At 43.8% G+C, this 27900-nt stretch overlaps 2 protein-coding genes across 9 annotated transcripts in view; both read right to left on the reverse strand.

Annotated features, from left to right (window-relative positions):
- Window positions 1-388: 388 nt before the first annotated feature.
- Window positions 389-11196, reverse strand: LOC124071962 (cytochrome c oxidase assembly protein COX16 homolog, mitochondrial). Of its 3 annotated transcripts, XR_006845423.1 has the most exons (5): window positions 10082-10235; window positions 9111-9188; window positions 7189-7257; window positions 6154-6342; window positions 389-408 (listed from the first exon to the last, which is right to left on the reverse strand). XR_006845423.1 is itself a non-coding variant. In XM_046413069.1 (4 exons), exons 1-4 carry the CDS (start codon window positions 10979-10981, stop codon window positions 6229-6231), a joined length of 264 nt encoding a protein of 87 aa, XP_046269025.1. In that variant the 5' UTR covers window positions 10982-11196; the 3' UTR covers window positions 5750-6228. The 3 variants fall into 3 exon arrangements, 2 of the variants coding, with proteins under 2 accessions (XP_046269025.1, XP_046269024.1); XM_046413069.1 differs by lacking the exons at window positions 389-408; window positions 10082-10235 and adding an exon at window positions 10979-11196 and having other exon boundaries at window positions 5750-6342; XM_046413068.1 differs by lacking the exon at window positions 389-408 and having other exon boundaries at window positions 5750-6342.
- A 609-nt stretch (window positions 11197-11805) lies between these two features.
- Window positions 11806-27900, reverse strand: part of actn1 (actinin, alpha 1) — a 48709-nt gene continuing 32614 nt past the window's right edge. For 2 of the 6 annotated variants that reach the window (XM_046413031.1, XM_046413036.1), the window contains exons 9-21: window positions 22804-22896; window positions 21587-21817; window positions 20731-20878; window positions 20297-20447; window positions 19693-19801; window positions 19231-19371; window positions 18656-18838; window positions 17935-18069; window positions 17390-17569; window positions 16227-16373; window positions 13679-13759; window positions 12768-12926; window positions 11806-12412 (exon numbers count right to left, since the gene is read on the reverse strand). In XM_046413031.1, the coding sequence (XP_046268987.1) occupies window positions 12254-12412; window positions 12768-12926; window positions 13679-13759; window positions 16227-16373; window positions 17390-17569; window positions 17935-18069; window positions 18656-18838; window positions 19231-19371; window positions 19693-19801; window positions 20297-20447; window positions 20731-20878; window positions 21587-21817; window positions 22804-22896 (1917 nt within the window). In that variant the 3' untranslated portion in view covers window positions 11806-12253. Of the gene's footprint in view, window positions 12413-12767; window positions 12927-13293; window positions 13360-13678; window positions 13760-16226; window positions 16374-17389; window positions 17570-17934; window positions 18070-18655; window positions 18839-19230; window positions 19372-19692; window positions 19802-20296; window positions 20448-20730; window positions 20879-21586; window positions 21818-22803; window positions 22897-26554; window positions 26641-27900 lie in introns of all 6 variants that reach the window. The other 4 variants (XM_046413034.1, XM_046413032.1, XM_046413037.1 and 1 more) reach the window with 4 other exon arrangements.

The following is a 27900-nucleotide window of genomic DNA, read 5'->3' on the forward strand; positions in this document are numbered from 1 at the left end:
AAACGTCTGGCGTGCACGCAGCAGAGAATCTGGAGCAGGGAGCGACGTAGTAAAAGCACAAGAGAATAGTGCTGCACTTGCACTTTGCGGTTCGTATTTTGTCCGTCCGTGCTGCGCTCGGCACTCTGCACGTGCTGATCATGTGCATGTAGGCTCGAGTTGCAATGACTTCAGTGGGCAGCAGCCAATGACACAGAGGTGAGAGAAAGGGGTGGGGGTCATCAGGGGAGTTAACACTGACATCACCCCCCCGGGGCGACGTCCACTTACGACGGTCAGTAATGAATGGTGAAGCTGTGAAATGAGAAAGGTAAAGAGTCACCTCGCATCAGGGTCTTAAGACCTCGAGGCTGCAGGGCCATTTCCTGTCACTGGTGAGAGTGTGTGTGTGTGTGTGTGTGTGTGTGTTCAGAGGGTGGTGTGGTGGTGAAGGTCAGACACTAAGCAAAACAACAGAGCATCTTATGGTTTCTGTCTAAAGTACACATGGAATGTTGGGATACAGAAAACACAGTGTTCTTAAAGGGTCAGTTCACCCAAATTATGAAAGGAATTCTCACGTGCCTCTAGTGCTATCTGGCCATGGTTATTTTTTGCTCAAGATTGGAGAGACCTCTGCCTTTCCTCTGATGTGACACATGTGAATGGAGTTTAATTTGTGAAAACCAAAAACTCAAAAGCTCGACAACAACAGTTCCTTTATAGACCCCCTCTGACAGCTTCAATATCACTTGTGAGCAGTTCAATCAAACAGGGATTTTTGAATAACTTAAAGATCCTTAAGAATTTTAAAAAGTCTTGAGAGTAAACCCTTTTTCCACATTTCTCTGTGTTTTGTCACGGGGTAACTAAATGTTGAGACTTGGACCGTAATCTCGTCACCGCTTCATTCCACGAGACCACAAGTTAAAAAGGTCGGGAGCCAAGCTGCACCAGAGACAACATGCTTTTGGTATCGAGCCAAACACATCACAGTCATCCCATCATCCAGTCATGCATGCATAGGCGGGTACGTGGTACAAACTGACAGCACCGAGAAGAAGAGCTGGTCAGTCGCCACATAACCTTCACTACGCTGCACTAATAAATCTCCTCAAACTAAACCCCGACAGTCCGCACATGTGGTCCGTAAGCAGACAGGAAGGAGGAGACCTAAGCTCCCACACTGTGTGTACTTTCAGCTCAGATAATATCCACAGAGACCAGCGTTTGCACTCACAGTATAACTCGTCTGTGGAGAGCCCCTTCTGCAGCTGCGGCTACTGGACCCGAGCATTCAGTGGCTCACTGGTCCGGAATAGATTTGCAGAGAAAATGGGTGGGAGAGAGGGATACCCGCACCGAGTCCGTTACATCAGAGACACAGAAGACATGTAGGACACTGGACTCCGCACTCATCCACTCATCCCCCCCTTACTGAAATGGCCGACCCCCCCACCCCCGGGGTTTATGGTGCTGAATGAAAGAGAGGAAGATCAAAGGCAAAGGGGAAGACAGGATGAGACAGAGATCAAGGCGGCGAGGTCAGCTCTTGTGAGGGCCTCGCCCCTCTGCCCAGGAGCCACATCTCCATGGCACCGTGTGGCCCCTGCCTCCGTCCCGGGCAGAGTGGAAGTGACGGCGGCGATCTGTGCGCGTTGCGTCTGGCTCATTATGTGGGGAATGAAGTGAAACAGCCAGGGGGTGCATTTGTTCTGCGTGGACTACCCCTCAGCTGCCAAGCGTCTGTCTATTTATAGAAATGAAATGAGAGAGAGAGGGAGAGAGGAAATAAAATAAGCCACTTCCCTCGCTCACTTTCCTCCCTCCATCCCTCCGCCCTCCTCCATGGTTTTTTTTGTCCTTTGATTCTGGTGCTCTCTGTAAGTGACATTTAAGTGAGTCAGTAGTGAAGGTTGAGGCGTTCACTGACCGCAGGTTCATTGGCTTCGTTTTCTATCTGGGACGAGGGATTCATAGAAAATATACACAAACACTGGACCTGCAAAGAAGGATTGTTTTCATTATTCTTTATCCTCAAATATATTGTTTCTGATTGAGTCTGTAAAATCTCAGAAAATATCCCACGGCTGGGAAACGTTGTGTGTACTGAGATGACAAAGCCTCAGCAACAATACGTCCAACTGTTTAGCTCTCAGGCATTGTGATTTTATGTCTACACTGTGGTTTCTTCATGCTGTTCACAGACCAACAGAACTGCTACAAACAGTGTACAGCGTTCTAGTAAGGTAACCACAACACTAAAACAGCAGGTTTCCACCACTTTCTGGCTGACAGGTGAGTGAGAGCTACACAGATAAATCAATACAAAGATGCCAAAGACAGACTATATGGACAAAAGTATTAGGACAGAGTTGAGAGTAGAGTTGGTCCCCCTTTGCAGCTCTAACAGCTTCCACTCTTCTGTGAAGGCTTTCCACAACATGTTGGAGTGTTTCTGTGGGGATTTGTGCCCATTCATGCAGTAGAGCATTTGTGAGGTCACACACTGATGTTGGACCAAAAGGCCTGGCTCACAATCTCCGTTCCAGTTCATCCCAAAGGTGTTGGATGGGGTTGAGGTCAGGGCTCTGTGTGGGCCAGTCAAGTTCTTCCACACCAAACTCATCCAACCATGTCTTTATGGAGCTTTGCTTTGTGCACTGGGGCACAGTCATGCTGGAATAGAAAAGGGCCTTCAACAAACTGTTGCCACAAAGTTGGAAGCATAGCATTGTCCAAAATGTCTTGGTGTGCTGAAGCATTAAGATTTCCCGTCACTGGAAGTCAGGGGCCGAGTCTACACCCCTGAAAAACAGCCCCACACCACACCTGAATTCAATAATAAGGAGGCATGTCCCGATACTTCTGTCTATATAGAGCAAGTTCTGAAAATATCTTCACTGCATAGTTTGACCACTCGGTATCTTCACCACAGCCCTTTAAAAAAGGACCCCAAGTACACCTCTCACCCCTCAGTACACGGTGACATCACTGGTGGGTGTGGTCAAAGGTGCGACAAAAGTCTTTTTGGCTTGTTATTACTCTTTGATTATGTAGAGATTTTAAAACTTAACTATGTAACTTAGAAGATTTAGAGGCAGTAATGGAATATAATCATCATGATTTTGTTGTCAGTTTATAATCACCTGAAATTAAGAATCGTTGATTTCTGTGAGCTGCATATTCGAATTAGTGTAGCGTCTTTCCGTCTGATGCAACCCTTTTCATTCATCCAAGCTTGGGGCTGGAGATTAGGATCCGGGGGTTCAGTATCTTGCCCAAGGACACTTTGACAGGTGGACAGGAAGAGCTGGGAATTGAACTGGCATCCCTGTGATCAACTCGCTCTACCCCCACACTGAAAGGCTATTAATGATAAAAGGCCAACCATAAATATGACCCAAAAAGGGGTTTTGTTTCTTTCACGTTAGATGAAATACATTCGCTGAGAAAAACAGGAGTGGATCTTCAGCTTCGCTTGTCTGCCTTTTTCTCATTGATTATCATTTTTTTGTCCACAAGTAACAAGGTTGACCCCTTTCTGTCTAATGTCCGACCACATTAAGCTCCTTTAAAATGAAACACATCACCACTGAAGAAGTAATAAATACCGTGAAGCCGACCTGGTTTGAGGATTCACTGGGGGATCCCTGGTCGATTCACAGAATGAGATCAAATATTTTGTGTCTCGCTCATGCAACTGAATGATCGTGTCTCTAATCTTGGGGAAAAATGTCTTCTTGCGAGATAATACCAGTGGCAATTACTCATCATCTGGAGTGTGTGTGTGTGAGTGTATTTGGGAGGGAGGATTTTTTTTTCATTCATCAAGGGCCAAGAAGACCGAGAGCCGACTGGTTCTTCTGCTGAGGGTTTCCACATCAGAGCGCGATGATCTGGCAGCAGCCAGTTTGATCCATGGAAAACCAACTCACAGGGCCGCAGATTAGACGGCAGAATGCGAACAACTCGGGGAGGGGCCCCTGAGTCTGAAAGGGCCCCTGGAAGATTAGAAGGAATTAACGTTACTTAGTGCTTCAGAGCCCCGAATTTCAGCCAGATACACGATTCTTGTTTCTCAGGCCTCATTAGTTCTCCTGCTTGTAGATCAGCATAGTAAATATTGAATTTGATTTCCTCTTCTCTTGGCCATGTCCAATGAATATTTGATGGCGACTTCTTGCGTTTTCGAATGAAAAATTTAGCAGCACGTGAAGGGACAGGACTCCCACTCGTGGTGCACCCTGACAGCTCGCTTTCGAGAGCAAGGCCTCCTGGACTGACCCAGTTCGGCCTCTGGCGCCTACACCTGCGCTGCGCCACACTATAGAACTGTGGTGTGCCGTAATGTGTTTATTGCTTCGGTGCTCTTAAGTCTCCTTCACATGGTTCATCTGAAATAGGCTCGACGGAGCAGCTATGAAGCGGCACGGCTTTGCACAATCAGTGAGTGACAATCAGTTTCTGGCGCAGATTGAAGGATTGAAGAAAAATTAAGAGTCATATACTTTTAAATTATTTACCGTCAAACGCAGTGGAAATCACAACCACCTAATGTTGCGCAGTATTTTATGTGCAGAATAAGGAGGTTTCCATAGTAAAAACTCTCATATATTGATTGGTTCATTCAGATCGTCAACAAATATACAACCTTCCACCAGTCTTCACCGGAACTACTTTCTACCAAAGAAATAGTCCCTATTAGAAATAATACTTGAAATGTTGCTGAATCTTAATGTGTGTACTTTGACTGAGGTTAGGCTCAGACAATTTTTGATGCAAACTGAAGCAATTAGTTGAAAAAAAGTTTAAAATTTGGGGATAAATATTTAATATACTTCACGTAAGCAGCAGCTAATCTTACATTATAAACCAAATTCACTGTTCTGTTCAGTGCAGCTCAGACTCATCGACCGTCAATACGTGCTCTTTCTCACAGTTAGAAACACTAGTTTCCTCATTGCGGTTTTCATTCTCAAACAGTTCATATCTCATCATAAACAGCCCGTGGAGCATCCAGAAATTTAGCGAGGCCTCTTCAGAAACAGAAGCAAACACATGACATGTTTATCAACACACAGCCAGAGAAGAAGCGCGCGATCAGATCTGCCAATCCGACGACAAATTACTCGATTGTTCCGCTTTGTGACTCAGATGCGTTTGGGGGATTAGAGGCGATTGCTGCTTCGCGGCAGCTCGGCCTGACACTCAGCCAACAAGCAAAACAAAGATTAAGATCTGTGCAACCTGTGCATGAAAAAACAATCCTCATATGAGAGAAGCTGTTTGTGCCCTCCAGATGCTGAGAAACACTGAGCGAAATCACGACCATAAAAAAAGTGATTAAAGAAAATGTATCCCAGGACATTCCCATACAGACCCCCACACATGAAAAATATTCATTACATCCAGTTTCACAAGCTGAATGAGGAAAAGCAGCACATACATCATCTGTCAGTCAGCCAAACGTTACGTACAACCTGAAGACTTACAGCAAAAAATCATGTTCTCTCAGTTTGTAGGACAAAAAAAGCAAAAGGTAATACAATCTCCATTATAAACGTAATAAATCCACCGCATTGCAAAGTAATAACTGTCAGTGAAACAGATTACTGTCGAGATCTATAAAGCCTGAGGAAACGCTGGACTGTTGTGTTATTTATTCTTTTATACTTTCAACTGGTAAATCAATGCAGTACTGCTGTAAACAAAGACTCACCACATCTGTGAGCTTTTGTCAAAACCAAAATAAAAGTAACACTTTGGATCAGTAGCACATAATTTATTGGGACATGGAAATCATGCACTGATATGTATTTCTTTCCTGGCTTCCTTTCTGTGTGGAAGCTCAGGTGTGGCAGGACAGAAGTGCGCCACCTACTGGTGGAGTGTTATTACCAGCTTCTGGAAAAGCTACCAACAGGTGACAGGATGTTTACCTTTTAGAATTTCAGACCAACCTTGAATTTTTTTCAAGGTTTTGGGTTCTTGTTTCATAATCTTAACCACTGAATGTTACACAACCAGAAGAGACCACAACAAATGATGCAAATTTCCAAAGTTTAAAGTCCAACACAAGCCAAGACGAATCAAGTCCGTTCCCTTTAAGTGGGTCTCAGGGGCGCCTTTGCCTACAGACTCTCGTGTCCGGTCCGTCCTGTAGCAGTGTGCGTGTGTGTGTGTGTGTGTGTGTGTGTGTGTGAGTGTGTGTCGTGTGCCGTCTGCTCTGCCTGGCATCCCTGGACCTCAGCCTGTTTTCTTCTGCCTTTCGCGCTGCTGCTCCTGGTAGCCCCTGGAGTCCTCCCAGGGACGAGGCCCACGGATGTTCTTCCAGTCATCCAAATTCAATTCCTTCATCTTCTGCAGACGGGAGCGGAAAAACCCCAACAGCACATAAAGTTTAAACTTCTGGGATGCCAATAATTCAATATCTTAAATTCAGACTGGATTAAAAATTGTTTAAATCCTGTACAGGATTTTTCGATTCTGTTTGAGGGTAATAAAAAGTTTCATGAACACAAAATGATGATTTCAAAGTCAATTTAGGGCATCTTTTCCACATTTACTTGATATACTTTGAACTGGCCAGATGTAGAAGATTCTGGCCATCTGGAAGGCCACGCAGGTGAGAACAGGCAAGAACTAAGCTACCAGCATGTTTATTCAGAGCAGCATGTTGGACGGTCGAACGGCTTCAGTCCACCTTCAGGTGTGGTTGTTGGGAAATATTAGCAACAGTATTCCTTAGACTGAGGTCACTAATAAGCAGATGTCAACTACCTACAGGCAATATTCAGTTTAGAGTGATTAAAGTTTGTGCTGATGGAAATGGATTGAAGGTATTAAATATCACAAACCGTGCGAGGTAGACGCCACTGCATTAGCAGTGAACACTAAATGCCCAAAGTCGAGAACAGAGTTACTACTGATCCAACCCCTCTTGAATTATTTGCAAATATTATTTGTTTCGAGGCTGCAACACTTACACAGTCTCTCTTAAATATTCAGAATTGTATTTAACTGTGTGAAGAAACATCTACAATCCCTGTGTTTTCACTTCTGTAACCCACCTGCATCTGAGTTCTAAATGTGGTGTCCCTATAGAAGCACATATTGTTCACCAGCTCCACTTCCTCGCAGCCCCACCCCACCTCACCCCACCTCACCCCACCCCCAGGGCCTCACCCCTCCTCTGTCTGCCTTTACCTCATACTCCTCCTCTAGTATGACTGACTGCTTCTCGATCTTCACTTGGGCCTCGAGTGAAGGATGCAGCTGAGAGAGAGCGAAGAAGAAATGAGTTTTCTGGCACAATATCACACGTTCACAACAACATGGATACAATTAAAACAAAGCACAGAGAGGAAGAAGAGAAGAAAGACAAAGAAGTGTGCTGGAAACTGGTTTGAGAGGACAAAGCCAGTGATTATTAGAAATTCCGACTGAAGCGATGAGGTTCGTATGGTCACTTTGGACTGAAGTGCACAGAAGCCCCTTCAGAGAGAGCATCTCCGCCTCCTGTTTTTCTTGCATTATTTCTTTGAAGTATAAATGATGACGTCTGCAGAGGAGGTGAAAGAGATTTTCCATTCACGCCCATCACCTTGTGTGGAGGAGATCAGCACTGAAGACTTTGCCTCAGCAGTGTCACAGTCCAGCCTCTCCAAACCCAGCGGCAGGATCCCATTTTCACTGCTTTTTGCTCGGTAAATTATTCTGCTTGATTTGGCATCAACATGACCAGGTTCAGTAACAATGAGAATATTTTGTGTCAGAAGGTTTTGGGAGAGAGAGACGAGTCCGATGGAGCTATCTGGGTTTTGCAATTCAAATTGATTTTGCCCGAGAATAGAACTGAAATGAATCTCATTCTGAATCATTACTTTTAATGAGTTCTAATATTTCATAGCACTAATGTCACAGTTACTTGGCTGACTGATGAGTTTCATAATTCCATGATTGATTTTTAATTAGACCTACATTACTACAGCAAATAAATAATATATGGAATATTTTGCAGCCTTCAGGGCAGGGAATTAATAACCAAAATAATAAGTGTGATACGTACTACAGAGGTGTTAGTAGCTTGTCTTTAACTGCCACTAGCCTGAGTCTCAAAAACAAACTGGCAGCCTTCAGGTTCATCTCTGCCTCCAGGCTAAATTAAACCACTGAAGAGAAAATGCAAAGTGGATCATACAGTGACTTAACCCTCAGACAGTCGGTTGAATCATTTAAAATGGGTAAATATGCGTGAGAACAAAATAATGGAATCATCTGTTCCGAGAAAGAACCGGAAGAGTGATTTTAATCATGTGGCATTTGGACAAATATTTAGATATTCCATGCATTAAATTACATGTGCACAAGCATGCTGAGGAGAGCTGAATCTCTGCTCCACGGGGTCTGACAGGAAAGAGGTTCAGTCCGCCGCAGGCCCTGATGGAAGAGAACGAGCGGCGTGGGGGGCAGCTGCACGGGCACTGGGCCAGGGGCACGATGCCTTCCCTCCACCATCGTCATCCGCAGTCTAGTGCCACGTCACATGGACATTAACAAGAAAAGCTGCCCCTGCCATCTGGCTCCCACCCAGATGACGAGCATCGGAGTTTGTCAGAATAAAATAACACAAAACAGCCACTTCCCCTCGCAGCCAGCTCATCAGATTGTAATGGCTTCTAATAAAGGGCCAGACTTCTGTCATTTTAATAAACTGGATCTGTCATTTAATGAGTTATTGGAGCTTGTTCTCACTACAGGCTGTTGTATTTATGGCATAGAAAACGCTGTCAGTAATGTATGCCTGTGGCGTCTGAAATGATGGAAAGACCAAGTATCTAATTAAATTACTTTAAAAATAGTAATTTTAAATAAATAAAAATAGTAATAAGCCACGCCGGAGAGAAATGTCACCCTCACGGATGTAGAAACGTCTCCACGTATGTTCTATGTCTACACTAATGTGTTGGAAGAAATTCTGATCCTCACATGCAATTATAAGTCCAACCACCAGGAGGAGTCTTTGCACACCGGTTGTGTCTTTGAGTTTGACCCACAAGGTGCTGGTGAGGTGGCTCTTTTCAACAGTTCTCCCCAAAGTGCAATGTACGAGACACTTTACTACAAACCTTTCTTTTCAGCTTCTGGGCATCGTACCGGATTTCTGTAAACTCTCGCAGGCCAAAGGAACCTCCAATTATGAGCAACTGAAAAAAAACATTGAAATATGACTTATGTTTGGTTAAATTAATCCCACATACTGATGTGAGGGCAATGAAGAGCACTTGCTTTAACAACGCGTGGAGGGAGTTTGCAGACATGATGTCACAGTGCACAGTAAACAACAGTAACTTTGACTTTAAGATTTAAGGCTGCACTGTTTTGCTTTGTTTTGGGTTTTTTGTTTTTTTTTTGGTTAAAACAGAACCCATCAGACCAGAGCAAGATCAAAACCTTCTGCAATAAATTTTGAGCAACAAGAGGACACGTTGTTGTTTTACCATCCAGCACTGACAACAGACATCTAAAGTCTGTGTTTCAATGGTAAAGCAGTTCAAATTCCTCAGACTCCCTTATAGTCATTTTTTACCTAAACCTGGTCTGATGTGTCTGGTATTGGGGGGGTGAAATCACCTTTCTGCATATATTCACAAATGGAATACAGGTGTGTTGTGTAATTCTGCCGTCTTTTATTGAGATTACCTGATAAAGTCGAGTCAGGCAGTCGAGTGTTAAATGAAGTTCCTTCCTCTTACTGTGAAGCTCTTAGATAAGCTCACAACAGATAAATCCTGGTGCAGATCAGTTCACAGTGAACAGTCTATGTCGAGACATGGGCATCCATATTTTACCCTTTGGCTCGTACTTTTGTACTTCAACAAGCTTTTTATGGTTAATGTGAAGTACATTAACGACACAACGAAAACAGAAAAATACATCTTTACTGTGAGGTCCGGGATTTGACTCTAATATAGCAAGCAAATTGATAAAATAAATGGCTTTGACGTTTGACATTAGCCTAATGTGTCATGAAATAGCTAGCTGGTGAGCAAAAGTGTCGGCTAACAGATTTGTCAGAGTGAAATAAAAAGTAACTCACAAGCATAGGGAGTCCATATTTCACTGTTTTGTTTCTCTGCAACGCCTTCAAGTTCAACATGACTTCTCGTTCCAGCTACAAGTCCATTTTACTGATGCAAACACCGAACGGGTCACTGCTTCCTGAATGGGTCCGACGCACTAAATTGTCCGTGTAGCTGCAGTGACTCCATCAAAGTTCCTGTGTGTGTATATCTCTCGAAATGTGTTTTCTTAATGTTCGAGAAAATAAAGATAAAAGAATATTATCGAATGTTGTAGTTTAGCTAAAATGCTGTGCTCAGTGTTCCCCCTTTCTCTTTCATCTTCACTCATTTTGTATTTACAGGGTTGTATTTTTATACATTCATAACAGAGAAGATAATGCTCATTCACACCTTTAACATGGCTGTAGACGCTTGGTCTTGTTTAAGTGTTTCTGTGCATTTTTATAACTTCAGTAGATGTAGTTAAAAGTATAAAAAAGCTTTAGAGAACTGACAGAGGGGTGGGTTGAAGGGCTGTCTTGGTCACTTATAACAAACATCCCTAAGGACTTCAGGAAGACTTCAATTACGCAGTCAGCAAACCACCAGACCTAAAGGACATCCTGCTCAAACATCAGCAGTGGGAGCAACAAAAGTGCATTGACTTAATTATATTTAAAACAATTAAAAAAAAAAAAAACATCACTTGAAACAATTTATCAGCTGCTGAGGCCTTTATACAGCTTGTTCTACATTAGCCACACAGCAGCATCACAGACATAATTATAATGCTTAGTTAATGAGATTCTGTGGTCACGGGTCATCCCTCTGTCACTCCTTTTAGATATTAGATACAGTGTCGAGAGCAAAACGATTGGCCTCAGACTCATTTTACTACTTTCATTTATGTCCTGCAATGAGCGGAAACTAACCATGAGAGGGAAGAATTGAAGTGATGGTCATTCCGTTTTACCTTCAGTCCAGCAGATACAAATGAAAACCACAGATGACAGAATGTCTGAGCTCAAAGTGACAGGATATGAGACTCTCAGAGGTTTATATTCTTGAAGCAGTTTTCCTGTATTCATGATGCCACGTGTTTCCAAATGAAAGCATGATGTGGACACACTTAAGTCTCATCAGTGGTGATAATAACCAAATGCAAAGGGAACCAAATCTTAAGAGGGGCCGTGTAAGGCATATTTCATTCTGGCTCTCTCACATACATCCTCTTCTCATACACATGCAGGTCCTTTCACTTAATTAGCCTGATTGCAGCTTTGCACCGCAGCTTGTGCGCATGCGCTGTGCCTGACATCAGTTAGACCTTTGAGGGCGGAAGTCTGAATTCCCAAATGGGGCAACAAAGGCCCTCTAAATTCTCCAGGTATAAAACAAATTACATCGGTCTCGGAGCAACACCTGTATTATCATTAAGTCTTTATTGTGCTTATATTGTGTGTTTGACCAAATAAATTGTGATTAATCTACTAAACACAAAACACATGCCTACACAGAGTCTGAGTCAGTCGGGGCCCACAGCTCATTTTTGCCACCAGTGTCTACATTTCATCCAGGTAATCACTAACTTAAGGTAACTGTACTCACTGTAATCACTTTAGTGAGTGTGTTATGATATAAATGTTTACATTTTTACTAAAACTGCCCTAAGCTGTTGGATCAGAGAGTCAGATGACATGCAAACTGAACAGCCACACCCATAAAAGCCACAATTCCTGTAGTAAACAGAATAAAGAGAGACTGTGTAGCAATTTTTTCTTTATTACAATTTCTGTCTCTTATTTTCAATCAGGTGAAGAAAAATACCTTTTTTGTTCAGTATAATAAAATATGTTAACTTTATTCATTTTATGAAGAAAAACAATGACAACAAGAAAATAAAAACAGAAACAAAAGTTTTTCTTCTCTCCCTCTTTGTAAACCTGGAGAGCTGCTGCATTGCAATGGAAAGCAAATACAACGGAGACAGAGTGTGAGGGAGCAGTGGAGTGGAGGCTGGAGAGGCTGGAGAGGTGGGAGGAGGAGGAGGAGGAGACAGAAGATAGTGACAAAAAGATAAGGCCAGAGACATACAAAAAGTGAGCGGAGTAGGACAGGGGTGTGCTGGAGGGGCAGTCAGAGGACGTGGCGGTGATCAGAGCAGGTAGGCTGGTGGTCCCGAGTCAGGACGACTGACGACAGAGTGTTCAGAGGTCGCTCTCTCCATACAGAGCGGTAGAGAACGACATGTAGTCGAGGGCCCCGGGCACGCCATCGGGGCCGGTGTAGGGGGCCATGCGGGCTATGCAGTACTCCGCCTGGTCTGGAGGCAGCTCCCGGCGCAGCTCGTCTGCTAAAATGTAGTTCTGTTGAAGATGAGGAAAATAAAATCGCATTTGTTGCGTTAGAATTGTAGAGTGATAAACACATAAATAAAAATAAAATAAAATGGATTTTAGAGGAAAGAAAAAACTTCATGTATCTTTAAACGATCGCTGACTAAGAACAATCTGCCACCTGAAAAGTTCTCTGGATTCTCCTTTTTCTGGTGGTTTCTGGCTTTCTTTTGGTCCTTTGTTGCCGATAGATTTAAACTCTTTTAAACCAAAAAAAAAAGAAAACCCTAAAATGTATTCATTGTTCAAACAGAAGCTACAAAGGGGATTTCTGCCCTGCCTCATTGTTACTCTTCTGTGACGACGGGACAACAAAACGCTGTACCTTATCCCCTGCCAGAACTTTGAAGGAGGCCATGACTTGGTCGGCAGTGTCCGTGTCGGCCGTCTCTCGGGACATGAAGTCGATGAAGGCCTGGAAGGTGACGATGCCCATTCGGTTGGGATCCACGATGCTCATGATGCGGGAGAACTCGTTCTCCCCCTGGTGGCAACAGAGAGGAACTGTGAAGGTTGGTCGCAGTGATTACGGCCGCCGCAGCAACACAATACAACACACAGCAAGTGCACAGAAATACAACTTAGATTACTGTGTTTGCTTCATTGTTTAGAATAAACACACAGTGTGTTTTAAATTAATGTCAGGTAAGGTGATGAGTGAAAACTTTACTTCCTTTAATTAAGTTTCATGGAATATAAACTATCTTTTAAAATGTAAAATAAGATACACAAACATTAAAACGATAAATAATAAATAAACACAGGTTACGTCTATCCGTTACAGTTTCCGACTGGTCTCATTAATCACACACAAACACACGTTCGTACTGGAAGAGTGCTCAAGGCTTTACCAGGTTGTAACCAATGGAGATAAGGCAGGTTTTGAAGTCTTCAGCATCCATGATTCCTGATCTCTTCTACAAGGTCAGCGATGGACAAACGAAACCAGGAGAAGGAAAAGATGTCGAGTGGCAGGGAACAGCGCAGGAAAAAGATTGGGAGGGTAAAGCATGAAGAAAGAGTTGAATTCAGGAAGAAAGTCACAACAATCCACAGTGTGGGTGTTGCAAGGTGTGGGAAATCACAGAGGAAGTTTAGGAAAGGAGGAGGGATACGCAGTAAAGGTGGGAACAGAAGGAGACGAGGGGAAATAGAAATACAAGGTGGAAAAGTACGAGAAAAAAAAAGAAAAAAAGTTAAACTTCTCACAGCGGCCGCGTGGCAACGATTAAGTACCTGTGCATCGTTGGCGATATCGAAGCCCAGGCTGATCAGGCAGGCCTTGAACTCCTCTGCGCCCAGAGTGCCCGAGTGGTCCTGGGGTGTGGAGGGCCAGTGCCAGGCGAGGCGTCGGGGGCCACAGGCCATGCAGCAACACATACAGCGGTGTCAGTGACGGTGAAGGGGTGGACGGGGGTGGTACAAGGAGGTGGGTGAGGTGGTGTTGGAGGAGGGGGTGGGGAGGAGGAGGAGGGTGGAGGAAGTGCACCATGCACGGGGGGAGAAAAGGAGGTGAGGGGGTGAAGGGAGAGGGTCATGCACAAGGTAGAAAACAGAGAACACAGTGCAAATTCATTAGGATCTGGCAGGTGACCACATGGTGGCAGCAGTGCTGCCATGCTGGGCGAGGGCATTCAGAGGCGTTAATGTGCAGTGTGGCAGGCAGACTACAGGCCCTGTGGTGGGGTTATTCATATCGCCGATGGCACATGTACTGAACATCACAAAAGTGTCTCTTCGCCTCTCTCTCTCTCTCTCTCTCTTTCTCTCTCTCTCTCTCTCTCGCTCTCTTTCTCTCTCTCTCTCTCTCTCTCTCTCTCTCTCTCTCGCTCTCTCTCTCTCTCTCTCGCTCTCTCTTTCTCTCTCTCTCTCTCTTTCTCTCTCTCTCTTTATATTTAACAGCATCAAACAAAACGCTTCCTTAACCCACAGTTTGAATAACAATTTTCCCATAAACTCACATCACAGAAATACAGACCTTGGCTGCATCTAGTGATTATTTTTATTATTAATGAATGTAATAATTGTTCTATTAGCTGTAGGCCAATAAGATACAGAAAACAGTGTCTAAGGTGACATCTTAAAATTGATTTTGCCTGAAATCTCAAATAAAATCCAAATCCCAAACAAATTCGGCTTAATGTCACAGAAAAACTTATTTGCCTGCTTAAAAAACTAATGTATCATCAAAACAGAAATCAATTTTATGTTGATCTAATCAGTTAAGGAACTAATCTTTTCAATTAATTTGTTGATTTTTTTTATTGATCCATTAAATGTTTATTCTATAAAACTGTGAGAAAAACTGACTTGTTCTCAAAAAGCTTTCTTTTGTAAGACCAACAGTGAAAAACCCAAACACATTCAAATCAAAGCTAAAATCAGCAAATGTTTGACTTATCTGCATGATAAATGACTTTATCGAACATAAAATGATCAACTTATTTTCTGCTGATGGAGAACCCACTTAATCGACTGACCGTTTCAACACTGACTCGGACTATAAACAGACTAAGTTCTTCCACATCAAACTCAAATCAAAATGAAAAAATAAATCTCTCCCTTGTTCTAAAGCATCCGATTAATCCGCCTTTGTAGCTCGATTCGCCTTCCCCTCAGACCCCCTAACACACGCCAAGCTGAAAGGCTTGGGGGGACTGAAACCTGAATATGAAATATGAAACAAAAGCACAAGTTCAGGTCGGCAGTTGGTCCTCCTGCTGACTCCAGCCGTCAGCCTCACGTATTGATTAACAAAAGGGCAGCTCTGGAAACACGCATGAGGTGACGGCGGAGTCAGCAGTACAGCTGGAGTGAGGAGGCGGAGAGGAAGCTGAATGAAAACTCATCTATGGTGGGGGGGCTCAGTGGAAATATATTCTGCTACCTGTGCTATAAATTACAGGCTCAATTTCCATTCTTTGTGTTTAATTTTTAATTGAGCACATTCTTGTATTTTGCAATAGAATGATTTGGCTGGCAACGGCCCCCATTTTCCCCGATATGCCTGAAAGCCCTTCGAGCTTTGAAAGCTGAATGTTGGGTCACTGAACTGAAAGTCCCTTTTCAACCGGCTGCTTTAAGGTCAGCACACAACCTGATGCATTTCACACACAAACTGTACGCTGGCTGTGCGCACCTTTCTGCATAAAGGGCTGTTAAAGGACCGCTGTTAGCCACACCTCGGGTAGCATGACACCACGTCACAAACCCAGAAATGATAAATTCTCACCTTAACTTCTCTGCTTTGTTGATGCAGTCTGAATGTATGAAAAACAAACTTGTGACTTTGCATGCCAGCAATTATTAAAACCATCTTTAAAACAGTGGTTAGAAATTTTGGGAAAATACACATTCGCTTTCGCTCTGCGACTCAGATGAGAGGATTGACGCCACTCTCGTGTCCGCACAACAAATGTAAAGTTAGAGCCGGGAGATGATTATGTTAGCTTAGCACTTAGCGCTCACAAAGCTCACTAATAAACAGCAAACTCCAGGAAGTCACTGCCTCTGACCGGGAAGATGAGCTAAGCTAAACACTAAGCTAACTGGCCCCTGATGTTTCATATAACAGACAGATATGAGAGTGGCATCAGTCTTGTCATCCAACTCTCCGCAACCTTCTCCCCCAAACGTCTAACGAATGAATTCCTTTCACAACACAAAACCTTTCTGCTCCCACTCCTTTCTCGCTGCACAGCACAAAGCAGATGCACACAGCTGACCACGTGCAACACGTCTTCTCGCCTTCGCGTCTGCACCATGACTCAGCACGAGTACTGACCCTGTCGAAGTGGTTGAAGGAAGCCCGGAACTCGTTCAGCTGCTCCTGGCTGATGCCCTTGGCGTCTCGCGTCAAGATCTGGTTCTCGATTTCATTGATGGTGCGGGCGATGGTGGTGAGTAGCTGCTCCCAGCCCACACGGATGTGCTGCAGGGAGACACAAAGGCAGAAGAAGAGACGAGGAGTCTCAGAGGTGTTGGCTTTTGCACTCTTTAACCTCGGGTGGCTGAGAGTAAAATGTCTGTTTCAAGCTTCATGGACTGATTTTACAGCATCTGGACAATTCAGGAATCTCTGACATTCAACGGCGTCAAATGGCAGCTGCCATTTTAATTTGAATGCTTTGACTCTAAGCAGATGTTCTGTTCTCATGTTGTCTCTCTGAGGGATAACAGGAAAAAGACTCTTCACAACTTTTTACAGCCTGTCATTCAGCAGGTGTAAATCAGTTTCATCTTAACAAGTTATTTACTGAGGGGAACCTGGAAACATTGTGCTCAGCAGCTCAGAACACTGAGACAAAACCTGATAAAATCTCTCTCTATATATACAGTCCATTAACTCGGGTAGAAAACAAAGACACAAATAGTCAGCCTAACACCTTCACAACACATTTTATGACTGATTGTGCATGAAACTAGTTAGCAAGCCAAGAATAAAGTCAAGTGCTTAACAAGCTCAGCTTCTGTCGGCCAGAGATATGCAGGCAGACAAAACATTTGCAAATTTGGCATTTAAACTTTAAATCTGCTCTTGTCTGCTTGCTAAATGCTTTGCACAGAAGCGAATACTAGACACACACCTCGTAACAGCTTTGAAAATGGGTCAGCTGACGTGCCGAATTTCAATAACAAGATTCACATGAATTATTTTGTCCAGAGAAAATAATTCTTGGCAGGCAGGGGTTTATAGTTTCCCAGCATTTGAGTGATGAGCCAGAAAGTTAATTATGTCCACTGGAGACTGGATGGTAAATCGCAGCATCAGAGAAGTTCAGTATTAAACGCTCCAAGACTTTCTGTTGCTGTCTAAACATCCTGCTGCTTTGTTCTTTGTGGCAAACCCAAACCATCTGACACCAGCACAACTGCACAAGAAGTGTTCACAGCGTTCAACCAGGTCACATGAGCACGTCAACCTTCCCTGGATGCTCCAGGTTTTACCTCCATGGTGTAGTTGGTGTGTTTGTTGTCAAAGATGAGAGCTTCCTGAATGAGCTGGTGGTCTCCCTCCAGCTGGTCGATCTTTGGCTTGTAGTTGACGATCTTCTTCTCGTATTGGCGTAGGTGGGTCAGCTGGTCCTCCAGGGTGCCGTGCATCTCGATTGAGATGCGGCCAATTTCCTGCAGGAACACGCTCACAGGTTATGACACCCTTTAAAAGGGATACGTATAAGACATGGATGGTGTGTATCGCTTTACCTTCGGTGGATTTCATAAACCCAAAAATACTTCTCTGGACGTGTCAATGGCCGCGTGAGAGAAACATTAATGGCCTCAGAATGTTTTAGTGCTTCTTATTTTAAAATCTGTATTTTTGAAATACCTCACAGACTTTGTAAAATTCAGTTTGAGATTCAGTCTGAACTCAAAAATGTACCAAAACTACATACAAAACTAAATTACACGCTGTACAGTGCAGCGCTGCCCTCGCTGCCACGCTGGCCTCACTCTGAACTCGTAACGTGGTCACTTCTGCTCACACTGACCTCCATCTTGGTCTGGATCCAGGGCCCGATGACATTGGCCTGGTTGGCGAACTGTCGGCGCAGACGCTCGTTGTTCTGCTGCCGGGCGTGTTCCTCAATCAGAGCCTGATCGCGCTGAGGCACCAGCTGCCTGACCTACAGCAGGCAGGAGAGTCACGGAAAACCCAAACGTGTTAACACACATTAATGTGATTCTGAAGGAGAGGAGAGAATGAAACCTACACTCAACAATGTCTGTTTTTCCTTTGTTTTCCATAACAATGAAGATCCCACATGCCAGCATTTCACCTTTTTCATAAAACTGCATCTGAACATAAAAAATGAACCCTATTGCAGCCAGGCTTGTTTAATTTAACTGTAAGAACAACTTCTTTTAGAAATACAACAAGAAAAAAAGAAAATAAATTGTTCCTGCCACGTATGCTCTATAAACAACTGTTTTCCACGTTATACGTTCCAGAACTTATATACTATGTTAATGCCTCAGCCAAAACTTAACTTTCAAGATCCCCCATAAAGAATCATTCTGGCCCAGGGATAAGTTTAATTGATGGATGGTGGAAGCTTTTATGGGCTAGTTTGAGTCCCTCATAGGCTGTACTGCACTGGCTGTAAAGTGCAGACGAGATGAGAAGTGCTGGACAAGAGCTTCCTCAGGTAAATAAAGATTACAAACCATTTTGACGTGTGTGTTTTCATGCTCATGATTGATTTTAATTACCTTCTCCCATTTGGTGTTAATCTCCTGTGGGTTGATGGTGGTGTAGGGGTTGGTGCCAGCCATATTCACATGATACGTCTGCACAATCTTGGCAATCTCATTGTGGATGCCCAGGATGGCCTGGCGTTCCTTGTCAGCCTCCGGCAGCGTGGCCTTGAACTGGTCGTGGGCTGTGCTTAATCCCTGAGACGCAACACACAAACGCATGAAATTTACTCCTTCCAACTGCATAACTTAAATGTACGACTAACTGGGAGAGTCTGGTTTCTGCTCTGTATTATACAATCTCACCAAAAACACAAATGCTAATGATCAGAATCTTCTTTTTTTATGCTAGCTATTATAGCTTTAGCTCTGGGAATTTTGGAAGAATAAGACAGCTGCTGGCTGTAGTTTTGCGTTTACCAGACACACCTGTGAGCGGCATAAATCCTCCCATCTAACTCTCGGCAGGAAGGCAGAGAACACATTTCCAAGAATGTTTGCTTTACATGCTCAGCAACATAAGTGTTTGCATGTTACTATTTTTATCGATTCTGGGGTAAATTAAGTCTCTTCTGTTCCTCCCTGCTCACCTGGATTTCTTCGATGGTGTGGACGATGAAGGTATCCTGCAGGTCCTCCATGGCGCCCTCCATCCAGTTGTTGAATGGAGCTGCTCTTTTGGCAAACTCAAGGTACAGTTGGTCAATGGTTTCTAGAAGCTTCTCAGTTCTCTGTTGGGCATTTAAAAAAACAACGTTACCACAGAAATTCACAGAGGCTTCGAAGAACTGTGGCATCCAGGCGCATTTGCGGTCAGACTTTTACAAATACAAGTGCCAAATCTCCAAGCTTTAAAGCATTTTCAAGGTAGACTGGACTAATCAAAGAGCACCTTCACAGCCTCTCACTGTGCACACTTTCATGTCAATTATTAGAGGGAACTTAGAAACAGGGATAACCAGCACAGTTGGTAGAAATTTGACTCCTCACTAACTCATTTATTTTGAATTCTCTTGGGGTTATGACAGAGTGTCTTTCTCAGCCCGTCTTACCTGCAAAGCCTCGCTGCGTTTCTGGGTCAGAGCTCCCAGTGCGTCCCACTGGTCACAGATCCGCTGGCAGCGAGCGTTTACACTGGGGGAGTCGTAGTAGTCCAGCTCACTGGAGCACAAACAGACCAGGGAACAAAAGAGTCATTATAATTATCCTCATCGCAGCCGTTTGCATTCACATTAGGATACATTGGGATTTTTTTCTTGCCATTGTCTTTTTTTAGATGCACTTTAATGCCTTTATGATCCCTCTGTGTCTTTGGGATTCTGGTTTTTGTCTAATTATTTTTTTTTTTTTCCGGTGTGAAATGTTTTTATAAGCCCCAAAAGGGTTTCTTTGAGTCACTCGTTAGATTTATTTTCTTTTCTGTTCCTGAGAATGAATAACATTTGAAATCACCACGAACAAAAGCACAAAGTGAGACAGAGAGACGATCTATATAACCACAAAAGAAGAGGGCCACTGAATCTGAAAAGAGACAATAATCAATTCTCAATCATGCCCTGAATGCAGCACCAACTCTGTTGTTTTCAACAGAGCATCCCTCAGCCTCTTCTATCCCATTATTGATCAGGCTTCAGGCTCTTGTTAATCGTCTCTCACTTCAACTCCTGTGCGATGGCTGCGATCTGCTCCACACGGTCCTGATGTGCAGCCAGGTCGCTCTCAAAGGCCTCGTGTTTCTTCAGCAGGGCCTTGATCTCTGACAGAGAGGCCGTCTCGTAGTCACGCTTCTGCAGCATGTCCTCCTTGCCTGCAGGGGGCGACGCAGAGAATGCACCACACTCAGATAGTTAAAAAAATGTATCTCAAATCCATCAACAAGGACATTTTTCTGTGTAAAGCATTTGTTAAGTGATACCAAAACAAACAACAATTACATATTGCATTTTAACAAGCCAACAGCACAAAATTGTTCACAGGCTGTAATTTCACATTGCTGTGGGCAGCTTGAGGCCCATGAGACTAAAACACAGGAGCTGGACCTTTATATTAACGCAGTGTGTTTTTCTCAGCTCCAATCACACACTCCGTACCTTCAGTCCAAGCTTCATGGATGGCTGCTTTCTGACGGAATTTCTCCGCCAGGTGATCGAGTCTTTCCAGCCTGCGGATCTCATTGAGGAGCCACTCTTCGTAGCCTTTCTCGGCTCCCTCTAGGTTCCCCCAGGCGTTGTTAATGTCCTGGTTGAGGCAAAGGAGAGTACTCGAGAATGAATTTGTGCCAAAACACAGAGAGGGAGAGGAAAACCTAAGAAAGGCAATGTGATTAAATCAGGATTCTCGTATTTTTACTTCACAAGTATATGCTGCTAAGTTTTTTGACCTATTAAGTTGTTGGTTGGTGACTGAAAACACCCAGCAGATACAAAGTAATATTAAACACATTTAGGGTCGGGTTATGCTGTGCACCTGATGGCCGAGAGTCAAACATTCGCTTTCTTTCAGCTCTGTTTAAGCTGGCCGAGTTCTCCACTGATGCAGGGGGGAAACATGTGGCTCTTTAGCTGCTAAATGCTAGTCGATACCTGCGCCTGTCGATGCTGGGTGGTTAGCATACCGCAGGTTTTCATTTGACCCCTTTATCTTCACAGTATCTTTACACACAGTCAGTTGATATAAGATTGGATGAAAGGTACAAAAAATAGTACGGCTGATGTCTGGCGAGTTCACAAACAGAAATATTATCATAGATGTGCTTATCAGGTGTGACTTATCTGATCACCTCATACACAGTGCAGAAAAGAAACTACATACAATATCATTTGTTTATGACCGGAAAAGTTTCACAGTCTTGGACAGAGCAGTTTTGGATCTCAAACTTTTCCGGGAACTTTTATCGGGAACTTAAAGGTTTTAAAGTACGTACTTTCACGAGTTGCTGTGACCTACCGAGACCATCTTTCCCTCTGAGGGCATGAAGGCAGGCCTGTTGCTGAGCCTCAGCTTGGTCTGCAGGGTGTTGAAGTTGATCTCCAGTTGGCACTTCTCCTGCACTTTGGGCGGCTTGTGGAGGCGGCGGTAATCTCTAAAGTCCTCCAGCTTCTGCTGCATGGCCTGCATGGTGTTCTCGGGCATGCGGTTCTCCAGCCAGGGGATGGTGCGACGGATCCACTCCAGCAGCTGGGGTGTTGATGATGATGGTGGTGTGTGGGCAAGTGTGTGTGTGTGTGTGTGTTGAAGGGTGAGAATATGAGAAAGAGGATGGAGGAGAAAGAAGTACCGTTCAGGGAAAGAAAATGGAGAACCATGCAAATGTAGGCAAAAGGAAGAGGGGAAACAGACGAGGTGTGAGGTGGATGTAATTAATGTGTGTCAGCAAAAGAAGAACACAGATTGAGATCGTTGGTTAGCTTGCTGGTTTGTCGTTCAATTCAGTCAAATGTAACTCTAAGCACGTTTTCTGTCTGAGTTAGGACCATACCCATGTTTTATCGCATTTAGTACAATTTCTGTGTTATTTTCGGTGCAGCTGATCACTTTCCATCTTCAAACTATTACTACCAGATATTGTTTTTGAAAAAGTCTCCCTAAATGGCATGTTTAAGTGTGGATTGTGAAATTTTCAGGTATCTGAGTATCCCACAGACACCTAAATGCAGCACACAAATAACGGCCTTTAAAACAAATGTGCACTAAGGTGCCTCTAAGTTAATTTTCTACCGATTAACAAATCGTTTCGGCTGTAATGCTAATATCAAGAGACTTTCACGTCTCTGCTGGTTTATTTTCATATCGCTGAAGTGAAGTCATGAAATCAAATGCCTCCTGAACGACGAACAAAATAGCCCCAATGATCTAAAAATGTAAATACGTTTTTTTTGGAAAATGACTTCAAGACTAAATTATTTGCAGTTTTCTGTAAATAAGCTAAAACTGGCAAAAACGGGAACGATAACTCGTGAGATATTTTTTCAGTGCTTGAGCCAGCAGTGTTTTCCTGGCTGCCTTTTCACCTCGATCGACCATGTTTGTGGTCCTGGCCCTGCACCTGCATGGAGCACAAACACCCCTGGGGTTGAAGGGGGGAGGCTTAAAAAGGAGAGCGGGGAGACAGAAGGGTAGAGGAGGTGCAGGACAATTATAGGAAAAGATCGGGGTGTGCTCACATCACTGGCCAGCTTCTCATAGTCCTCCATCAGCTGCTCATTCTCTTGGTTGACAGCCAGCACCTTGCAGATCCTGTTGGCCGCCGTCTCTGCCTGGATGACGAGGACGAGGGGAGAAACGGTGTGAGACCGAGAGCCGAGTGAGAGCTCGGAACAACATATGATGATCTAATAAAATATAAAGTGCTGTTAAACATTAAACCAGTGGCTCCAAATTTGCATCGCAGAACTTTTTCTTATTTCCAGTCATATAATAATGAGATTTTTCAGGTGACCTGCTGAGGGGGCCCGACTCCCAGGACAAAACCACAGCAACAACAGTCCATCCATCAGTTTAACAATCTAATAACATCGTATAAAGTAATCTATCAGTCACAGGGGCCTTTTTTCTGTAGAACATTTGCTCTCACTTTTGTTGCCGTTTGTATATTTTGCTGGTACTTCTGTACTTTTACTCAAGTATAATACTGGATACTTGAAATGGATTATTTCACATTCAGATTTACTTCCACCATTTAACTGTGCACATTCATCTCCATTACCTACACGCACACTCCGAGATTTCCCTAATGAGTCATTTTGGGGATAAAGTAATGGATCAGTGACAATGCAGAAAGCTAGCAAAAACAATCTCTCAATTCTCTGCAATGCTGCCCGGGCTTGTGCGTTACCCTGTGAAGGTCACCTAAAGATCACCTGAGATTAATAATCTAATATCTATTTCCAACAGGAGGGACTCTGGAGGGCGACAGCGACAGCTCAGAGGGCTTTAACAAGGACAAATCACATTGTGTGAGTCGTCAGCTGTAGGGGCGCCTTTCTTCCTGTCTTTTTATAGAGCAGCAGTGTACGGTACAGTACGTTTTTTTAGCCTCTCCAACCTACATACAGTCAGCGGTGAAACGGAGAGCGAGGCCCCTGTGAGAATTTAAGAAAAGCCCAGAGGGGATAAAGAGGGACTTGTCCATGTCACAACACTTCCTTAACAAGGCCTGTCAGTCTTCATCACGAGACTGGCAACGCAGAGTTTCCATGACAACGTGTAGTAAGTTAACCCGTCGGCTTTCAAGAAGAGTGAAGCTCACTGAAAACAAGAACAGAACAGAGCGGAGAACGTAAAGAAGAAATTTAAGCAACATGCGCAAAGTGTGGAAGATATGCAGAAGTGCAGTTGAATACAAAACTTTCCGGCAGCGTTTAGAGTGTGGAAGGCAAAGCTCCTCGTGTAATATCATAGAAAGAAATCCATCTGCTAACTACACTGTTACTGATTCACCCCTAAAAATCTTTAGAAATCAGTTGATCTGAAAGACAGTGTAACCTTGCAGCTGTGTCCTTTCAGCGACTGCACGCACACAGTAAGACAGGCTTGAATCTCCCTCCCACTGCATTTCATAGCTCAGAGACTGACATCCCACTCAGAGGACTGCTTCCAGCCTCCTTTGTCAAAAGATCACGGGGGAAACTTGGCTCGGTCTGAGACATGCTCCGGAGGCTCCTCCAGGAGCAGCAGGCCAGCTGCCTTAAAAGGAGAGCCAGGATGTGCAGGTCGTGCTTCTCTGAGCAAATGTTTGCACGCTGGGCCTGTTTACTGAAGGCCCTGACAGCCAGGACCTTTTCTATGAATTGCTTTGTCCTGACATCAGAGGCAGCAGAGAGAAGAAACTGCAAGGATCCCACAGTTGATCTATGCAGCCAAAGAGGAGCTCGCTCTGGTTTGATCCTCTCATCTGTTATCACTGAGGCTTAATCAAAGGGCAAACCCTCAGAAGGGCTCCTGACGACACTTTCCACAGTCCTCAAGGTATTTCCAGTGACTTTCAACTGCACAACAAGGATTGTTCTGTATGATGCAGCAACAACATTAAAAAGTTAAATTATCAGCTATATTTATCCGAAGGTGTAGCCGAGATCTGAAAATATCATTAAATCCTGAAACTCCATCATCATAAGAATTTGTTTTGGCCAGCAATCAAAAAATATTTAGTGAGGGCATAATGTTTTTAAACATCCATCTATGGGCTTAAACCTGTAATATCTGGGGGTTTTTTTTGAGCCACTCGGGGGGCAGCAGAAACAAGCTGAGAACATGGACACATTGTAAGGAAAACCATAATAAGTCGCATCCACGTCCAGCGTATACGGAGCCACATTAGCACTCATTTCAGGTCGGGATTGTGTACATTTGGGAAATCAAAGTATATTTCCAGAATTGTTTCTTGTGTTGTACAAGTTTTGATCTAGACGGATGGCAAAACCTTCAAGATCATCAGATATTTAACTTTCAGAGAAAAAAAAATTAATTACTATCTTTGTGGACTCACTATAAACATGATGCATAAGAGACACAAACTGTGTGACCTTTCTTTGTAAAGTTAAAGTGAGAAAAATTAGAGTGATGCTGCCCTGGAGGATCCAGTCTGACGTGTTAGACTAACTGTTTCTCCACCCCCTGCGTCTCTGTGAAACCCTCGCCAGCCCTGTAAAACCAACCAGCAGTGCTTTCCGGACTCCTCAGGAGGTTCAAGAGCTCCATTAAGTAGTGGATCCTAATAAAGATTTTAAGTACAGGAGACTTAGTGGATATCCTGTGTATATACGTGTGTGTGCGTGTGTGTGTGTGTGTGTGTGTGTGTGTGTGTGCGATAAGCCTTTATCGTTCGCTGCAGAGATCTTGAATGTGGCTTGTATTTGGCATAAAATATTCCACTGAGAGTAGGAACGTTACGCTGGCAGAGCAGAAAGGGTGTGTGCTTTATCAAGGATCAATACGCTGCTGAAAGGGGGCAGATAAGGAGGTTCTGAATAACAGAGTTTGGTTTCCCACCGACGCCACCCACAATAAAAATGTATGAAGTCATAGAACTATGAGGCTCATGAAATGAAGTTCACCAGGTCTGCTCGGAGATAACATGTCAGCAATGTAAATTTGTGTGTGTTTCTTGGGTTGGTTAATGTCTCAAAATGAGGGCTGAATCGATCGTAAATACTCCATCCATGACTTGTTCTCTGACTGCCTTACGGGACATTTTCTTCTTCTTTCTGCTTACCACACGACCAAAATTTGTCGGATGAGCAAACTGCAGTTTTTAAGTAACACTGACATAATTTATCACATTGATAAGGTGACCTCGTTAGCCAACACTTGCTTAATTTGACGCCCGGCAACACCATCATTCATGTGGAGACATGCTTGTTCCCACCTCGTGAAGTTAAGTCCAACCGCCGCTCTTTTTATCTCAGTCTTGGTTTCTATCAACCACGAAATGCTCCGCTGTGTTCACAAGCTGGTCACAAACGTCACCTGGCTGCTGTCTGCTTCTGAGTAGGTTATACTGTGGGCTTTTACAGCTTACTATCAGCTTTCCTCTGAAACTGGACACAACAACTGAGCCAAGACAGTCCGCACATGATGCGGAAAACCAAAACAACGAGCTGGAAAAAGCTAAAACGCCGAGTCAGGAGGTAGTTTTCTGTTCAGTTCAAAGCTCTCAGAAAGCCTTATATATTCAGATTTTTGTATTTCAGCATCAACAGAAATGCTGGCAAATGAGAGAAATTTACTCCAAACAAAAGTAATCTTTCAACCTTTTACACAGAAGTACTTTAGAAATAAATCACGATATCACATGTAAGCGGCCAAAACATGAATGCTGGCAAATAACGACTCTGTCATTCTCTGCCAGCCAGTTTGGCAGGTGTCCGGTAACTGTTTGGGGATTTTTCTTTTTTTCTTCATTTCATTTCTCACCTTCTGCTTGCCTGAGAACGCGTGGTAGTAACACGACACATAAGTCATGACGGCCTTCTCATCTGGCCTCAAGGTGCTAATGATATCTGCCCAGGGAACAGAGGAAGGGGAGGGAGGACAGAGAAGAGAGAAAAAAATGCAACAAGAGTAAAAGAGTGCAGAGACAAAAGGGCCAGCAGGGGGCGTAATCACAAGAGGAGGCAACAGTGAGACATCATCTCCAGTCTATCTGCAGGCTGTCTTTAAGTTTCCTCAATTTCCCGCAAAATCATGAGGATAAACGTCGATTTTATAGGCGAGGTGAGTGGATGAAGACGAAAAACACTTTTTTTGTTCTTTTGTTTGCTTTGTGCAGTGATGCGCATGAAAAATGTAAGTATCTCAGACTCAGTTCAGGATGCAGTTTAAATAAATTCAGACCCTGAAGCCTGCAGCAGCTCATACCAAAAGAAAAACAAATCCATCCAGAGATTTGCAATCTACTGATAATTGCAAAATATATGGAGGATTAAGTCAGTCAAACAGAGACCCAAAGTTACAATTCATCATTTTTTTTAAGGAGGGTTAACTTTTCGAACTTTGTATTTCACTGTATTTTGTAACCAAACTTAGTCTCGCTTCATTAAAAAAACACAGCCGTGTCTTTCTGCACTCCCCTCGGATCTGTGATGCAATCCGGGGTCCAGCTGTGGCTTCGCTGCCCTTAGTGATGCAGGCTGCACTTCTCCGCCTTCCCCAGTTGTAAACACAGACATTTTGATGTACGTTGCCTAAACACAGCTGTGCTGAAATGCTCTCTTCGCTGCCGGGCCTCTCAGATGAACCTGGCTCTTACGTAAGTGCAGCTTCTCCCTGACTGTCTGAGAGGAGGCCCAGGGTTTTGCCGGCCCTCCTCTGCATCTACTCATCGTACAGGATTACAACATCCGCTATCACTGCTGTGCTTATGATGCCCAGCTCTGACTAATAATTTGGCCCACCTGCATGTTTCATACGCTACCAACCTCTTTAATGTTTGACTCGACACTAAAAATCCGATAAACAGATAAATGGAGCTGTCAAACCCAGTTTCTCTCAACTCGCTCAAAGTCAAACCTCAAAGCCTACTCGTCGTCTTTCGTGTTTGTGTCTACCTGAAATGTGCCCTCCTGCATGTTTCATATCGTTGACTGTCATTGTTCTGGCTGTTCTGCTACAGCACAGCAACTTTTATAATGTGCTCAAAGAATAAAGTTGGCAGAGTTCCTGCAACACGTCAAGGTAGCTGTCAGTTAGTTTGACAGTCATTCATTACCCAGCAGATAAAGTCTGATACAACACTTCTTTCTTGCTGAGGACCAAGGAAA

Source organism: Scatophagus argus, chromosome 15, assembly GCF_020382885.2.
Source record: "Scatophagus argus isolate fScaArg1 chromosome 15, fScaArg1.pri, whole genome shotgun sequence".
Lineage (NCBI taxonomy): Eukaryota > Metazoa > Chordata > Actinopteri > Scatophagidae > Scatophagus > Scatophagus argus.